The sequence below is a fragment of the Protopterus annectens genome, chromosome 4.part0 (assembly GCF_019279795.1).
Source record: "Protopterus annectens isolate FY-2018-M chromosome 4.part0, PAN1.0, whole genome shotgun sequence".
Classification (NCBI taxonomy): Eukaryota; Metazoa; Chordata; order Ceratodontiformes; family Protopteridae; genus Protopterus; species Protopterus annectens.
The window spans coordinates 1405285203-1405297328 of NC_056733.1; the positions used below are offsets into that span (position 1 = coordinate 1405285203).

Here is a 12126-nt window from a genome sequence, read left to right on the forward strand (position 1 = left end):
TTTTTCCAGCTGAAGGATAGAGCATCCACTTTCTAAGCTAGCTTGTGGGAAATCCTTGTGCACAACTTGTCCAGTTGATGGTTCTGGGGGGAGGCAAACAGGTCTATATCTGGGCTGCCCAATTTGCTTGTCAACATGTTGAAAATCCTTGGTTCCAGTTTCCACTCGTGTGGGTCCATGAGAATTCTGCTTAGTCCATCTGCCAGTGTACTTAGTTTTCCTGGCAGGAATTGAGCTTGTAAATTCACTTGGTAGCTCAAGGCTGTGTTCCACAATGCCATGGCTGGTCTGCAGAGGGGGTAAGAATGTGTACCCCACTGCTTGTTTATGTACCACATGACAGTGGTGTTGTCCGTCTTTACCATTAGTTGTCCTGGAAGAATGTGGTCCTTGAAGGCTGTCAGAGCATTCTGTACAGCTAACATTTCCTTTTGATTTATGTGCAGGTGCATTTGACGTGGGTTCCATTTGCCCTGAATGCACTTCCCTGCCAGATGAGCCCCCCATGCATAGTCCCCATGCATAGTCTGATGCGTCTGCTGTTAAGATTTGGGCGGCAGAGGGTAATGTAAATGGCAGTCCCCTGTTTTGGTGGCAGGCCTCTGCCCACCAAACAAACTCTAGGCATAGGCAAGGTATGATAGGAATCCTTGTTTCTAGATCCTGTGAATGTTGACACAACAGGCTTTTGAGATACCACTGTAGTTTCCTCATATGCAGCCTTGCATATGGAATTAGAAGAATGCAGGAGGCCATGAACCCCAAGGCTTGCAGCATTTGCCTTGCAGATAGCTGTTTTTTTGTGGCCGCTTGTTTGAAGTAAGTTGTCAAATGAATCCGTTTCTCTGGCGTGAGGAAAGCCATCTGGAAAGTTGTATTCAAGCTTGCTCCCAGGAATATAATTTGTTGATAGGGTACCAGGTGGGATTTCTTTTCGTTTACGGTGAACCCCAGACAAGTCAGTACCCTTTGAACAAAGGCCAGATGATTCAAAAGAATGTCCTTGCTTTCTGCCTGAATTAGACGATCGTCCAGGTATGGGCATATTTGAATATTTATTTGCCTGCAAAATGCAATGACTGGAGCTAGGCACTTTGTGAATACCCTGGGCGCAGTAGATAAGCCAAAGGGCAGTGCAGAAAACTGATAGCGCATGTAGCCTGATTTGAAGCGTAGGTATCTTCTGCAAGACTCCCTGATAGGGATGTGCAGGTATGCTTCTTTTAAGTCTAAGTCTAGTGTTGCCAAACATGCATCCTTGCCTAGCATAGGAAGCAGCTGGTGAAGAGTCCGCATTTTGAATTTTGGAATCACCAGAAAGGTGTTTAGAATAGAAAGGTCCAGGATAGGACACCATGTATTGCCTTTTCTGGGTACCAGGAAAAGCCTCTAATAGAAACCTTGTCCCTTTTCCTCTTCTGGTACCAACTGAATAGCCCCCATGTTTAAGAGAGAGAGAGTACTTGATTTTGGGCCTCTGCCCACTGATTTGGGGGTAGATCTGGCCACCTGCTTGGTGTTGGTGACATGTGGAAATGAAATCTGTATCCTTGGGACACTATATTTAAAAGTCATTTGTCCTGGATAATGAGTTCCCAGTTTTTAGCCTGCAGACCAATCTTTCCGCCTAAAGGAGCATTCAGTTGAGAAGTGCTTAGAAGTTTTAAAAGCAAGTCATTGAGATAGTTTTTCCATAGGGGGATATATTACTACTCCCAGGTTTGGGTGCGTAAACCCCCCACTGCATAGTCTTGTGTGTCCCTTGGGACTGAAACCTGGTGTTTCTGCTGCGTCTGGGGTTGGCTTGAGAAGACCTGGAAGGGGCTGGAAAGGACCAATTTTTAGAGGGCCAGTGCCTACTAAATCTTGGAGGCTGAACTTGTAAGAAATCTTTAACATTTTGCATAGATTTAACTTTATCTTCCATCTTTTTAAGAACTTCCTCAGCCTTGTTGCCAAACAGGTGGTCCTGATTTAAGGGAGCATCCAACAATTTAGCTTTAACATGATCAGGCAAACCTTGCTCCTTAAGCCAAGCATGCCTTCTGAGCACAGACCCAGTAACAGCAGCCCTGCAAGAGGCCTCTAATGAATCAAATCCACATTCCAAAGTATGTTTTCTAACCTGTTCAGCAGAATGCATTAAATCCTGTAATTCTTTATTTTCAGTGCAGTCAGGAATTAACATCATTTTCTGTTTAAGCAATCCAATAACATGTTGTTGATACTTTAACATATGAAACTGGCAGTTTAAAGCTCTAATGGCCAAGGTTGCAGAAGTGTAAACTTTCTTACCCCATCTATCCAGCGCCCTGGAGTCTCTATCAGAGGGGGTAGGAATTTTAGCAGTAGAAGCCTTAATGCCCTTGGGTCCCTGTGAAATAGTCTCTGGATCCGCAATAGGATTTTTAAGAAGGAACATGTGTGAATCAGGAACCCTGTAATATCTGTCAAGTTTTCTGGGAGCAGGAGACAAAGAATCAGGGGCCAAACTAGATTCTGAAAAGGCAACATCAACAATGTCTAGTACAGGAGGTATAGCTAAAGGCCTATGCCGAGGCAGGAGGAAGAAATCCCTAAGCCTCTTTTTTGAATCAGAAAAATCCTGGCTTTCCCAGTGGAAATGCTCCCTTAGAGTATGTAAGGTCTCACCAAAAGAAAACTCCTCTGGAGAAAAAGCAGAGGGAATAGAGTCCTCTGCATCAGAATCCAAGTAGATAAGGGCAAATCCAGATTATTAGAAGAATCAGAAAAATCAGAATAATGTTCAGAAGATTCATAAAAACTTCAGTCCTGGGTCTCTTAGAAGGGGGAGGTTGGCTTCCCCTGATTAGAGTTATAAGATCTTCAGCCATTCTTAGCATTTGCTTTTTAGGCATAGAGGCCTGAGCATGTGGCCTGGGCGTCGGTTTCTCAGGCATGTTCGAGATTTTGGCCTAAATGAAGAAGGAGGCGTTGGTTAATATGCAAGTCCGTAGGCCTGAATACACCCTCAGAAGCCGGTGCCTGCACAGCGGCTCCGAACCCATCCAAGGTAGAGACATTTGCAGGTTTCACAGTTGAAGCATCTCGCGGCATATCAAACTCCGAATAGGTCCCAGTAGAGGCCTGCAGGTCAAACTGGTATCAGGGGCTGCAAAAGCGCCTCAATGAGTACCAGCGAACTGGCGACTGGCTTAGGAGAAGCATCGTCGGCAGCTTTGGACCTCGGCTGCCTGTCTCTGTCTTTAGCTTTGCATTTTATTGGAATCCTGGTAGTCGGATGACTAACTGACGACATTTCTGGATAATTAAACCGAGAATCAAAACATTCAGAAGCGAAAATACATCGACGACGGATAGTGCGCTGATTAAATAAAGCACAAAACCAACAGCAAGGTAAGTTGTGGTCAGGGCCTAGGCAAGGAATATAGTACAAATGAAAATCTTTGTGAGGTATTTGCTTTCAACAAGTAATGCAATTATTAACTTTTACTGACATCGGTAAGGAGCAAGAAAAAGTTTCCCCACGGGGTACTTAGCTTTAGTCAAAGACTTTGGTTCTGAAACTCGAAAACGAAAATTTCAGGAGTTGGCCGACCGGCACTTGCGAACTGCTTCTGCTTCGGGCACCGCACGGCAAGAAAGACTGATGTAATGGCGTCGGCTGCATGTTTTATTTATTTTATTTATTTATTTATTTATTTATTTATTTATTTATTGCAGTTGGTATACCAGGATAGTCCATTGGGCCGTAAGAACCCGTTTTCAATGGAGTCCTGGGGAGAAAAGCTCCAAAAACAAAATATACATTCAACATTTGACAGTGACAATGTAGGTACAGACAGTTATTAATAGTATGAAGGCAGACTAAGAGTAAAACTTATCGATTATGGAATATCAGTAATAACAGTAAATACTTTGAGATGAGACATACTAGTTAGTGGAACAAATGTAAACATTAATACAGATTAGAGAACAAACAAAGTAAACTGATTAAAGTAAGATATTGTACAGAATGATATTAGGTAATGTTAGTTATGTAGGGTGGGAGCAAGAGCATTCCCACTGTGATGCTAGATGTAAGAAAAGAGACTTTTGAAGGTAGAGTGGTTCGAGGTGGTGCGGATGAGTGGAGGTAGGGAGTTCCAGAGACAGCGAGGCTGAAGGAAAGAAGGTTTTGCCTGGGGATGAGTAGGTTTGTGCACTTCTAGTAGATTTTGATTATTTGACCTTAGAACTCTGTTAGGTAGGTGCATTTTAAAGACAGAGGAAAGGGAGGGACAGAGGGAGGGGTTTAGAATAAGCTTATGGGCTAGAGTTAGTTGAGTATAAGTTAGTTGATTGGGAAGTTCTAGCCATTTTAGTTTATGGAGGGATAAACAGTGGTGAGTGGAGGACTTATGGCTGGTGGCTTAATTTTGCTATTTTGTTATAGCATGAGCTAAGCTGTTTTAATAAGGGACTGGAGATTAGTTAGTAGTGGGGCGCCATAGAGAAGGGAGGGATAAGGAAGGAAGTAGAGAGGGTAATTTTAGTAGCAGCTGTGAGGTAGGCATTCTGTCTATAGAGCATGCCAAGTTTTGATGAGTTTTTGATGTTTGTTTGCAGATGGGAGTTAAATTTAAGTTGGTTGTCTATTTGGACCCCAAGTAGTTTGGTCTCTGACACTATTTCAAGAGGTGAGTTGTTTTGGCTAGTAACTAAGAATGTATTCATGTTGGGAGGGGTGATTTTAGAAGGAGTAAATAACATTAGTTTGGTCTTGGTAGCATTGAGAGCTAGATGATTACTTAGCATCCATTGCTCTGTGGAAGAGAAGGCATCTTGAGTGAGTTTTGTAGTGTAGTGATTGAAGGGCAGAACAGATGATAGTAGAATCATCTGCGTATTGGATGATGCTGGAGAGTGGGATTGATTTGTGGAAGTCGTTAATAAAAATATTGAAGAGAAGAGGACCCAGTATGGAGCCTTGTGGGACTCCTGTAGGGGTACTAAGGAAAGATGAGGTGGCTTTTTTCCATTTTACAGCTTGATTTCTGTTAGATAGGTAACTAGAGAACCAGTTCAAAGAGGAGGAGGATAGGTAAAGTTTGGAGAGTTTAGTTAAGAGTAGGCTGTGTGAGATAGTATCAAGGCTTTGGAGAGGTCAAGAAGTAAGGTGGAAACAATTTGTCCAGAGTCACGGGCTTTGTTTACAATTTCAAGGAAGGAGAGGAGGGCAGTCATAGTGCTATGACTGGGTCTGAAACCGTGCTGTGTGGGAGTTATAAGATGGTTGTCTAGGAGGTGAGGAAGGAGTTGAAGTTGGACACATTTTTCTAGGATTTTTGAAATGAGGGACAGGATGGCTATGGGACGGAAATTAGTAATGTTATTATTGTTACCACCTTTGTGTAGAGGTATAATAAAGGCTTGTTTCCAGATTTGGGGAACTGTACCTTCTTGTAGTGAGCGGTTTATTAAGATGCTAATGGGGTAGGCAAGAGTATCAGCTGCTATACTGAGAAAGTAAGAAGGGATATTATCAGGAGCATTGGTACATGGTTTCAGTTTCTGAAGGAGTTTCTTTATAGTAGATGTAGGTATGGGATTTAATGAGAAGAGGTTGCAGTCAGGAGGGGGGAAGTTATGGTGTGGTGAGGATGAGGATAGAGTTTGTGTGGAGGAGGGGGTAGATGAGTTAGTGGGTGCGGAGTAGGGTGAAGAAGTAGTGAGAGAGGGGGTGGGTGGGGGGGTATTGGATAGCAGGGAGGTGTTAGAGAATGAGGAGGTCAGTTTGGAGATAGAGTCAATAAAGAAAGAGTTAAATTGGGTGGCTAAATCAAGTTCAGAAGCATTTGGGTCAGGGGTAGGAGTATCTGGTTTACTAGGGTGGAGGAGAGTAGAGATCCCTTTCCAGAAATTTTGAGGGTTGTTTTTATTGTTGTTTTGGAGTGTGTGGAAGTAGTTTTGACGATCAAGAGTAATGAGTTTTTTTACTTTATTTCGGAGCATTTTATATTCGTTATGGAGTGGTGCTATCTTACGTTTTTGGTAGCGTGCCCAGACTTTGTCTCTCTGTCTCATGGTAGCAAGAGTACATTTGGAGAGCCATGGGGCTGATTTAGTTTTAATTCTCTTTGTCCGTAGGGGAGCTTGGGAGTCTAGTAGTTTTAAGAATGTTGAGTTGAAGTGTGAGACCGCATTGTTTAGAGGTAGAGTTTTAAACAATTCCAATTTATTGCTTGTAATGAGTTTGAAAAGGTTATTGGGTTGAAGTTTTTGGTCACGGATAGTAATATAGTTATGGGTTCGTTGAAGGATAGTGGGAAGCGTGGGTAAAGGTGGGTATGTGGTCACCAAGTGGGTCAGGGAGAGTGCCACTGTTGGTGTAATAGTGAGGATGGGAGACAAGAATCCAATCTAATATACTCCCATTGGAGGAGGTTTTGGCAGGGTGGGTTACTGAAGTGATTAGTTGTGAGAAATTATAAAGGTTGATGTTAATGGGGTTTGTAGGAGACTGGATAAGGGCCCAGTTAATGTTAACATCTCCTAGGATTATGGTTTCATTATTAATGTTACTGGATAGCCAGGAAAGGATAAGTTCGAGTGTGGGAATATTATCGCCTGGGGGGATATAAAGGGAAGCTATGCATATGTGTTTATAATTATTGATTTGTAGTAGGGTAAGGAGTAGTTCGGCGTTGTTGAAGTGTGGAATAGGTTTATTGTAGGGAGTAACTACTAGGGAGGAAGAATATAGAAGGGCTATTCCTCCGCCTTTTTTGTGAGGTCTGTCTTTTCTTATGATGGAGTAGTTTGGAGGAACTATTTCAGAGTCTTTAATGTGTGGTTTTAGCCAGGTTTCAGAAATAGTCAAGATGTCAGGTTTATTGTGTGTGAGCCAAGCGTGAAGGTTTGGGACTTTGTTTACTATGCTTTGTGAATTTAAGGAAGTGAATAATAGGGATTTATTTGTGGTGGTTGTGGTGGTGGGGCCTGGATTAGGATGAATGTCTCCAAATATGAGGGAACTAATCAGATATAGCATGGAATAGTTTAGGTGAGTAGTTAGCAGGAGATGAGATTGGGTTCTTTTATAAATTGGAGGGCTTTACTAGTAGTTATGGTGATAGGATAAGTATGATAGGAAATAAGTTTGTGCTGAATAAGGAGGAGGTTTTGAGGGGTATAAATGGGGAAATAAGAGAGTATGAGTGAGAAAACGGAGAGCTGTGAGGGTTAGTTATATGAAAGGTTTGGAAGTGGGTGAGAATTGTGGGTTGGGAAAGATGGTAGAAAGAAGATAAGGTGAGGAGTAGTAACAGTGAAAATAAGAGGAAGGAGTGTTTAGAGAGCATGTTGTGAAAGAGTTAATAGTATAGTAATATAAATATAGGGAAGTAAGGTATGTAGGAAATAGTGTGTATATAGGAACTGGATGTTATCCAGGTAGTAGTTAGTGTATGGAGAGTTGCAATAGGTTGGAGGGGGTGTGGTTAGGAGGGGGTGTGGTTTGGGAGTGGGATTGGTTATGTAAGTTGATAATGGGGAGTTGACTGTAAGTTGGTTTTGGCGGGAAAAAGGAGATTGAGTTTTGTAAGTGGGGTAGTGATTGGATAGGTGTAGCAGTGGGTGTGGTTTATGCAGGAATAAATGTAGATGTACTGGGGGCGGGTAGGGGAGCGGAGTGAGCCAGAGGGCTTAGAGCGGGTAGAGCCCAGAGAGCAGAAGAGGAGCGAGAGACTATCAGTGGAGCAGTAGTTGTGAAGTGTAAGTAACAGAAGGGTAAGTGGTGGTGGCCTAGATAAGGTGGGAAGAGTGGGCTAAGGTATAGGTGAAGAGAGAGGGACAGAGATGTGTAAGCTGTGGAGCAGAAAGGAGAAAAGTATTAAATTATGTTATATTTCTACTTTAAGTTTGTATGTTTAAAGTTCGAATTCATTGGAGAGGTTTAGGTGGAATAGTAGACTTATTTCAATGGAAAAGGGGGTGCCCAGTAGTGGACCATGCAGAAAGCAAAGGCTCACCAGGGCATGCTAGGGCTGATAAGACAGGGGAAGAGGGGAGCAACAGAACAAAGAGCTGAGGGAGGTATGGAGGACAGAAAACAATGGAGGGGTTAGGCTGCTGGCACTCCTGACAGGGAATGTATTACTACAGCTAGCAGAGTAAGAGTACAGAATTCTGATTTAGCAGAAGTACATACTTTCTTCAGTTCTTTTTAAGGTCACTAGGTACACTTTTCCTCAAAAAGGGAGTTGAAGCAGCAGGGAGTATTGCTTTGGCAATGGGGAGTTCAGCTTGGTTAGGTCCAGTTATTCACCCAGGCAGAGACACAGGGGAAAGATTCAGAGCAAGAAAGCTGGAGGACAGAAAAAGACAAAGTAAAAAACAATGTTCATTAGTAGCAAGTTAAATATACATTTTATCTTCTACTAGTGCTTAAAGTAAGGAGGTAGCTAGTGGGAAGGAAAATAACACTAAACAGATCTACAGTTGTTAGCAGGGTGGATAGGGCAGAGCACGTGTACAGCAAATATATCAGAGTACATATAACAATGTAGTCTACAATCAGTTAAAGAGTTCCCATATGCATTGGCTCATGTGTAATTAATAGTAGGGTAACACTAATAACATGTAGAATGTGAGCGCTATAGCTTCTGAGTAAGACTTATCATTTTAAAGATAGAGCGTTACTCCAGCTCTTTACCGTTATGGAAAATGGAATAAACAGTACGATTCTAACCCAATATGGAGGCCTTAACTGATTAAACAAAAAGATAATACATGCTTGAGACGCTGACGCTAAATTTAGCTTAAGTAGAAAGGCAGCGTATATCTAGGAAGGTAGTCGCTATTAAATCCTATTAACAGGTCATCTCATAGCATGCGAGTAAAGTGAGATAAGCAAGCAGCCAAGATAGCGCTTACCTGGGAAGGCAATCGCTACCGAGCATTTAAAAGTTATCTTTACAGCCTTGGTGGTAGTTACATATAACAGCCTTCATGCAAGGTAAAATTAATTAAAGCAACAATTTAACTGAGGTAATGCAAGATACTCATTAGCCCACAGCAAGACAATGCAATAACAATGTAAAGGATAAAGGCAGTCGCAACCTAAAGTCTAGTATTTACACAACAGCCTTCACGTGAAGTAAAATAGTGAAAGCGACAGTTAAACAGTAGCAATGCAGGATACTCGCTTGTCGACAACAGCACAGGCAAAACAATTCATAAGATGAAGGCTAGACACTTATATGCGGGCAACAGGACGAGGCAAAACAGTATAAACACAGCTGGATAAACTATTCTATGGAGTTCAGAGGAGATTTTACAGTAAAATGCAGTAAGTCACATAAATACAATCTCTACTTACATAGGAAACACACTCACAGCCGAGGATGCACAGCAACCTCTGACGACCTGTCATGGAAGAAGGGACAGCAACCGATGCAGGACCCAAGACTTTGTTAATTAGGCCGACTGAGGGCTACTGCAAGCAGATAACCCAAATGTAATGACTGCAACAGTGAAACAAGAACATCTGGAAATCTGGTAAGCACACAGTCCAAATACAAACTTTAAAACTTAAAAGTATCTCATATCAGTATAGAAAGACACGTACACACAAAGTTCTCAAATGAGTACTAAATGCTCAGAAAGTCACCTGACGGTGATGAAGAGATGAACTAATGATAACTTCCTTGCAGCAAAAACAAAAAAAGAAATCGAACTGGAGTATGAACCCCTCTGAATGGATATTCCTGGGGCAAGATATGAAGAACTTCTCTGTTAGCAATACGACGAATGACTTGCAATTTAATGAAGCTATGTTTACAACGAATGTAAAGAAAAGGAAAGTTCTACTGTGTACTGCTAAATGCAAAGCCAAACAGTAATGTCATACACTACAGTGATTTGTACCTTAATAGCCTCTCACTGCCATTTGCCAACACACACACATATGCACACACAAACGTACATAAAAGCCCCACTAAAGAAGGAATGGGGCAGAAGATGAAAGAGAATGGGAGGTGTAACATGCAAATGGAGTGAAAGAGCAGGGATGTCACAAGAAAGAACAATCTTTTGCAAACTCTTTATCTTCTCAAGCCAAAACAAGTGTTGAAATTCTACAACTTAAGAAAACTTTAGAAATGAATGTAAGATATGGCGATGTTGCTATTATTTTTTAAAGATACCAGACAGAAGTGCTTTTCCTTACAAATCTCTCTTCTGTGACTCTGCATTTGTGAAGACATTCAAGCTAAGGCATTTTCACTGAACAGAAGGCTCATCAAAAGAAACATGTAGCTCCTACTGCCTTACCTAACTGAAGCTTCGGGAATTGCTTCTACATTGGCTGGTACCTGCACCCCCTTCTCCCATTCTTGCCGCCATGGATCTGCCAAGATATAGTAGTCATCCTGATTGAGCTGGCAAGAATCTGGGACTTTCATTGCAGTTATGAGATCTGTACGAAAAACCTGCACATATGTAAAACAAAATTTTCAATGTTAAAAATGACCACATTCCACATAATTATTTCAGAAGACAAAGATTCTTTGCTCCATTTTTTTAATCTAATCAAATCTATCCCATGCCATACCAGAACTCCTTCAATTCAAATTCTATGCTAACTTACAATGCATGATTTTAAACGCTTTGCAAGTAACATAGCAATCCATAAAAGAAAAATCTATGTTAAGCCTAGTTTGCATAAACTGTATTCTTCAATCGTGTATGTCTCCACATTTGAGAAACCCCCCAAATTTAACCCTGCAAGATAAATCCCTACAGCCTGAACTTGTGTTTCTCACGTAAGCATGTTAGATTAAATAAGAAAGTATTATTTAGACAATGGCAACCTACTCCCTTGTGTCTTACAGTGTTCACATATTGGTCAGCATGTCTCGGGTGCCTGATATAGTTAGTACTTATCACTTATTATATCAACATCTCTCTAACTTTTGACAAAGAATGCAACGAACTCCGCTGTATGGTACAATAAAGGCTGTCCTCCACTTGATATATTCCAAAAATTCTCTCTCTAACTTTTCTCAGAAGACAGCTGCAATGCATGCTGCAAGGTAAAAATAAACATATTCAGGTTTCTAACTCAACCTGATACATCTCAAAAAGAATAAACAGGAATGTCCTGCTTGAAGCAGGCATATAAACACTGATATAAACAGCATCTGCTTAAATGCAAACTGAAGCCAAATATGAAAACAGAAGAGTCTTTACTTTATTGCCCTCCACACAACCCCAATAATAAGGTTCTGAATGTTGCTGCTGTTAAAAGAACAATAACTAGTACTTACGAAAGATACAAAGAAGGGAGTATAATCATGTGACCTCAAGAATCAATTTGTAAATAAAATGAAGGTGATTTTGCTAAACCAATCCTCTCCAACTTATGAATCTAGAAAGCAAATCCATGTAATAACGGCAACACTGAAAGCCACAACACACTTCAAGGAATCTCCAGGTAATGACACAGACTTTTTTTTTTCTTTTACCTTTACTGAATTTGGTAACAGGGAAGTTGACGGAAAACATTACAGTATTTTGCATAAAAATGCCTGGACATTTTGTTTACCTGGTGCAGTAAAAAGCTAACTGAACTAAACACATTTGAGTTACATGCTTGAGGAGAAACAAAATGTACCAACCATGCAACAAACTTGCAAAAATAACTGCCGCTCAAGTAGGAACACTGCTGTAGCAGTCCTGAGTACTGGGACTTCAGCCACCGAAGGCCTAACATCTGGGTAGGCTTCCAGAGCTCTGCACCTTCCCCCAGCCAGGCTGATGCTGTTGCGCAAAGTAATTACTTTGTAATTCCCTAACTCTTCCCTTGTCCTTCTATGGAATGAGAAAAAAGTTATGTATTCACCATAACGTTCCATGTGAGTTGTTCCATCTCGCCTTCATTCATCACTGATGGGTTCAGAGCCGATCCTCGACTCAGACATGGCCGACTAGCAAGCTCAAAGTTCTCCACTAGCTCGAGAACTCACCCCTTATTCCACAATGCATTGCTGGAATTACCTCACATCTTGTTTGCTGCGTACCATATAGACGTACAATAATTATTTTGCCTAGGAATGAATACACACTGAAAAACCAGGATGAAGACAGCCTCCAGGTCAACTG

The 12126-nt window shown here is 41.5% G+C and overlaps 1 protein-coding gene across 1 annotated transcript in view; it reads right to left on the reverse strand.

The window, feature by feature from the left end:
• JADE2 (jade family PHD finger 2) overlaps positions 1–12126 on the reverse strand; it is a 1051451-nt gene that overhangs the window by 761882 nt on the left and 277443 nt on the right. The window contains exon 4 of the mRNA XM_044069238.1: positions 10297–10454. Within this exon, the coding sequence (XP_043925173.1) occupies positions 10297–10454 (158 nt within the window). The remainder of the gene's footprint in view (positions 1–10296; positions 10455–12126) is intronic.